The sequence below is a fragment of the Propithecus coquereli genome, unplaced genomic scaffold (genome assembly GCF_000956105.1).
Source record: "Propithecus coquereli isolate 6110/MARCELLA unplaced genomic scaffold, Pcoq_1.0 Scaffold3, whole genome shotgun sequence".
Classification (NCBI taxonomy): Eukaryota; Metazoa; Chordata; class Mammalia; order Primates; family Indriidae; genus Propithecus; species Propithecus coquereli.
In genome coordinates, this window is record NW_012148618.1 from 14,321,704 (window position 1) to 14,327,846 (window position 6,143).

General features: G+C 38.7%; 1 protein-coding gene across 2 annotated transcripts in view; it reads left to right on the forward strand.

Moving 5' to 3' along the window:
• The window catches only part of TUBGCP4 (tubulin, gamma complex associated protein 4), a 32,135-nt gene that overhangs the window by 10,813 nt on the left and 15,179 nt on the right, over nucleotides 1–6,143 (forward strand). For both annotated transcript variants that reach the window (XM_012649431.1, XM_012649430.1), the window contains exons 7-9: nucleotides 2,082–2,283; nucleotides 4,610–4,775; nucleotides 5,037–5,161. In XM_012649431.1, the coding sequence (XP_012504885.1) occupies nucleotides 2,082–2,283; nucleotides 4,610–4,775; nucleotides 5,037–5,161 (493 nt within the window). The remainder of the gene's footprint in view (nucleotides 1–2,081; nucleotides 2,284–4,609; nucleotides 4,776–5,036; nucleotides 5,162–6,143) is intronic.

A 6,143-nucleotide genomic window follows, 5' to 3' on the forward strand; every position in this document is an offset into this window, starting at 1 on the left:
GTATTTGTCTTATGATTAGAACAATATTAAAAATCTATATGGAGTATGATCAAAGACTGCCTGTTTAATCTTTCTATTTCCTCCTTCCTCCTGATCTTTGAAAAAGAGAAATGTGGCATTAATTGCAAAATTGTAATAGATGATCTCTGTGGCCATTCACAGCTCTTAATCTGCACTATTACCACTGCACAAGTAAACCGTCAGAAGAGCAGGAAACTTTCCATAACATGTTTTAGGGACTTAATTCTCTATTATACTTTTATGCACAGAATATAAAATCTTATGTAGATAATGTGAGAAAGAAATATATATATTAATGTCATATTATACCAAATTTTACAGACTACATACTGAGATATGCATAAGTGAAAATGGCTTCCCATTTGATTTTTTTTAAAGAGATTCCATTCAGTTAGCATACTACACATAGCAGGCTCAAGCTCTTACATACTACAAATAAAGCAGGCTCAAGTTTCTTTTCTTTCCAGCTTTTTATTTTGAAAAATTTTAAACCTACAAAAGAGTTGAAAGAATAGTATGATAAAACACTTGTATAGGCCGGGCGTGGTGGCTTACACCTGTAATCCTAGCTCTCTGGGAGGCCGAGGCGGGTGGATTGTTAGAGCTCAGGAGTTCGAAACCAGCCTGAACAAGAGCAAGACCCCGTCTCTACTAAAATTAGAAAGAAATAAATTGAACAACTAAAAATATATAGAAAAAATTAGCCAGGCATGGTGGCACATGCCTGTAGTCCCAGCTACTCGGGAGGCTGAGGCAGAAGGATCACTTGAGCCCAGGAGTCTGAGGTTGCTGTAAGCTAGGATGACGCCACGGCACTCTAGCCCGGGCAACACAGTGAGACTCTGTCTCAAAAAAAAAAAAAACACTGTATATCCTTTAGTTTCACCAATTGTTAACATTTTGCCACATTTATCTTTTTTCTTTCTCCTTTTGTATGCATATGTGAAATATACGTACCCCAGTTTTTTTGCTGAATCATTTGAAAGTAGTCACGGATATCATAACATTTAACCCCTAAATACTTCACCTTGTATCCCTTTAGGAAAAAGGCGTTATCAATACCATCTTACACCCGAGAAGGTTAACAATAATTCAATACAATATCCAGAATATATCCAAATTTTTCAGTCATTCCCCAAAAGACTGATCCAGTCAATGTTCACATCCTGTATTTGGTTATCATGTCTTTTTAGTCTCCTCTAATTTGGAACAGTCTCCTTGCCTTTTGTTGTTGCTCTTGGTGCTGTCTTTGAAGATATTGACATTTTAAGAGTCCTGACCAGTTGTCCTGAACAATGTTCCACAATCTGGATTTATCTAATTATTTCTCCATGATTAGATTCAGGTTAAACATTTTTGGTAAGGATACTACATAGGTGATATTATTTCCCATTTTTTGTCATATCAGAAGGCACACAAAGTCAGTTTATCCCTTTATTGCTGTTGTGAAGTTTGATCACTTGGTTTAGGTGTTTTCATCAGATCTCCATTGTAGAATTACCTTTTCTCCTTTGTAATTAATATGCTATCTGGTGGGTGATCCTTTGAGACCATCTGAATATCCTATTTTATTGGATCATACCTATACCTGGCACTCACATATTAAATCTCTCCTTATGGATAACAAAACAAAAAAAACAAAACAAATTTAATACTGCGTTAGCCAAAAAGAAACTACATTAAGTCCATTTTTTTAAATTTTTGTTTTTTTTATTGCTGTATAACAGTTGTACATATTTAGGACTCATCAGTTTTGAAAATTATGTAAAAGGAAAGAAAATGTGCTTCTTCTAAAAGAATATCAGAACATTTCACTGAACATTTCAGACTTCAGGATGTAGGCTGCAAGTATGAAAATTCAATGAGTTAGTCAATCCACAAACATTTAAATTAAAATAGCACAATTATTTTTAACTTGATTGGTTATTTCCCTTATGACTCATCAAACTCTCAGTCTTCTATTTATCCTGCAGCAGTTTAAAGCATGACTGCTGTGGCATTTGTGGGGTTTAGTATTGTCTAGGTGGACTTCTAAGCTTCTTGCTTTTCTCTCTGCTCAGAATCCTGGCCGTTTGTCATGGAGTCATGTATAAACAGCTCTCAGCCTGGATGCTGCATGGACTCCTTTTGGACCAGCATGAAGAGTTCTTTATCAAACAGGGTCCATCTTCTGGTAATGTCAGTGCCCAGCCAGAAGAGGATGAGGAGGATCTGGGCATTGGGGGACTGACAGGAAAACAACTGAGAGAACTCCAGGACTTGGTGAGATTGCAGCAAGAACCCTAGCATACTCCTACCAGGAGTCAGGAAAGTCTATAGCTAAATGATCTGTAGGTGACCCCTTCTCAGCTCATAGCCTGGACACATTCCATAAATTCCTTAGATATAAATATTTGGCTTTATCTTAATCTAATGTGAGACTACAAAATAGTAAATATGTTTGTTAAAAAACAAAAGAAAAAAAGCCATGTACTCTTCAAAAAAAAGAAAAGAAAATATGTTTCTAAGATTCCTTTTGTTTCCCCTTATCCCAATATATGCATCTAAGAGGTTAATAATAAGTCTTGGCTCTATAAGTGGTAGCTAGTTACCCTATAGCTTTTAAATGCAATTTCAAGTTTTGATTAGACTCTTCAAAGTCCTATACTGTCCATATTCGTCCATCCATCCATTCATTTACCCTGTTACAACATTTCAGTGAATGCCTGGTATGTGCCAGGTATTGTTCTAGGTGCCACAACTACATAGACATAAAAAATGTAGTAGTCCCTGTCCTTAAGGAGCTTATAGTTTAATGGAAGACATAGAAAAGGAAACAGTTACATTACAGTTTGCTAAGTGCTATGGAAAGAGTAAGTACGGGTGTTCTTGGAACATGGTCTTGGGGTAGGGTCTTGGAGTAACTAGAGTAGACTTTTCAGTGGAATGCATGTCTGTATTGCACAGAGTCTGGGAGGTCAAGAAATGTCCAGGCAGAAGGAATGGTGTATGTAAAGGTACAGAGGCCATGAAGGACATGGTTCGTTTTGGGGAACCATTAGTAATTCAACTGAAATGGTCAAGTAAAGGCTGAAGTATAATGAGCAACAAGTGAGAAATGGTGGGGAAGGGAAGTGGCACTCCATGAAGCTGTTGAGTTAAGCAGAGGCAAGATCATGAAGGTGCTTGTGAACAGTGGGAATGAATTTGGCCTTGAACCTGAAAAGAGGGTGCCATTGAAGAATTTTAGACAAGAAGGCAGCACGATCAGACTTTATGATAGATTGCTCTGGATGCTATGCAGGGAATCCTTTTTTTAAAAATCAGAATTAGAGGCAGGAAGACGGGTTAAAAGAGTTTCAGGAATACTTAGATGAAAATAATAGTGCCCTAAGCCAAGGCTGGTAACAGTGAATATGAAAAAGAGTGAAAAGGTTTTAGATATGTTTAGGAGCTGGAATCAATAGGCCTTAGTGATTAGTTGGATATGAGTCAAGAGGGAAGAATCAAGGACCATACGCAAGTTTCTGCCTGCAGCAGCTAGGCGAGTAGTGATGATAGGGAATGTGTATTGCTGGTATTGGGGAAAGAAAATGGGTCTAATTTGGGGCATGTCGAGTTTGAGGAACTTGCGGGAAATGGTAAGTGGGCTGAGCCCGGGGCTCATGAGAGCAGTCTAGCTTGCTATAAATCTAAATATGGAATCATCAGCATATAGCTCAGAGGTTTTTCATCTGGGGTCCATGGGTGGCTCCAGGAGGTTCTGTGAAATGTTGTATGTCTGTACATTTGTCTGGAAGGTCCACAGATTTTATAATTGCAGAGAGGCCTGTGACCTAAAAGGATTAAAACAAGCTGTTATGATGATCAATGAAGCCATTGAAGAAGATGTGATTGTGTAAGAAGAGTGTGTAGAGCAAGAGGAAAAGAGAGTCTGGGATAATGCCTTGAGGAACGCCAGTAGAGCAGACATACATACAAGACCTGAAGGCTGGGTGTGGTGACTCATGCCTGTAATCCTAGCACTCTAGGAGGCTGAGGTGGGAGGATGGCTTGAGGTCAGGAGTTTGATACCAGCCTGAGCAAGAGCAAGACACTGTCTCTACTAAAAATAGAAAAAATTAGCCAGATGTGGTGGCGTGTGCCTGTAATCCCAGCTACTCAGGAGTCTGAGGGAGGAGGATTGCTTGAGCCCAGAGTTTGAGGTTGCTGTGAGCTAGGCTGATGCCACAGCACTCTAGCCTAGGTGACAGAGCAAGACTCTGTCTCAAAAAAAAAAAAAAGACCTGAAAAATATAAAGACCACCCCTTTCACTATGCAAGTAAGGAAGGTGATCGTCTGCACAAGTTTTCACATAGTAGTAAAGGCAGAGTGAGGACTAAAATCCCAAAGTTTAAAAGCCACTGTTATTTCCACAATGCTACTCTGCTGCCTGAAAATGAAATACTTTTCTCTGGGCCTGGTGATTTCAGTATTGTGCAACTTCAGACTTAAAGTCCCTGCTTCTAGAAAATATAAATCATGGGTTGGGAGAGGAGCTAGATGCTTTCTTATTTTCCTTTTCTTACTTCATACTTCATCTCTGATACAAATTATTTCCTTGACTAGCGCCTGATTGAGGAAGAGAACATGCTGGCACCATCTCTAAAGCAGTTTTCCCTACGGGTGGAGATTTTGCCATCCTACATTCCAGTGAGGGTTGCGGAAAAAATCCTATTTGTTGGAGAATCTGTCCAGATGTTTGAGAATCAAAATGTGAACCTAACTAGAAAAGGTAGAGATCTCCTTGCCCAACGTAGCACCTCCTCAAAAGCTGTTACTTAGTATGTGGCCCCAAAGCCACATACCTCACCCTGTCTGGGTGAGTGCCTGGTAATATTCATGTACTAAGATTGCAGCACAAGCATGACATGGTTGCCTGCTTTTGTCTGAGAAGCGGGCGAAGCTGCTGCCGCACTGACATTAGCCCTGTCCAGAAAACCATGGCTGTCCTGGGTGTTCTGCCTTCCTTTGTCAGTGTCTCCCTATTTTGCAGGGTCCATTTTGAAGAAACAGGAGGACACTTTTGCTGCAGAGCTGCATCGTCTCAAGCAGCAGCCGCTCTTCAGCTTGGTGGATTTTGAGCAGGTGGTGGATCGTATTCGTAGCACTGTGGCTGAGGTTTGTCTTTCATCTTATTTTTTTTTTTAGGAAGAAAATGGACTAATTCCCCAGAAATCGAGTAAATGATTTTTGTTTCTTCTTGATGTGGTTAGAGCTGAGTTTTGGAGAGAATTGTTTGAAAGTTGAAGGGCAGGAGGTAGAAAATAAAAGCATTCTTTCTGTTTTTAATAACAGGCAGGAACTGTCTTAGGCTTTTCTCATCCGACAGGTATTTTTTAGTGAGTTAGTGGAATAAAGGGGAGATGGGCTTGGTTTAATTTCTGACAGTCAGCATTTTGGATCTGTATATAATATAGTTTGCAATAACTCCAAGGAATCAACTGATTCTAACTAAATTTAGTGTCTTCCTTATATCTTAGTATGGCTTTATAGCATACTTTCATTTATGTGTACAATAATTTTATGAGGAAAGCAGAAAAAATATTATTTTCCAGCCAGGTGTGGTAGCTTATGCCTGTAATCCTAGCACTCAAGTGCCTTTCCTCTTTTTTCACTGAATCTGTTTCTGTTCTTTTATCATTGTTGTTACAACTCTTTGGGAAATATAATTAATGGAGGAAAGTAAAATTTTATTGGATGAGTTATGTAAGATTTCAAAATCAGTTTTTTCTTGTAAAATTTTGAAATGAATATATTGCTAGAAATTATATTTCCAGTTTGTAAAAATGATAAAGAATTGAAGCTCTTAGAATTGTAGCTAATAGACTTTTTCGAAAGGTATTATTGTAACAATGATAACAACTTACAGTAATGAGACGAAATAGTGTTCCTAGAAGGTAAAAGGGGGAGTGCGTCTTGCAGATATGGATCATACTCATCCCTTTTGGGAATCTCTCTCTCTCCTTTGAAGTTTTTAAAGTATGCATGCTATATGTACTATTTCTATAAAGTTCAAAAACAGGCAAAACTAATGTGGTGCTAGGTGTCAGGATATTGTTTGCCCTTGGGTCAATGGAAGGAGCATGAGTAGGGCTTTTGG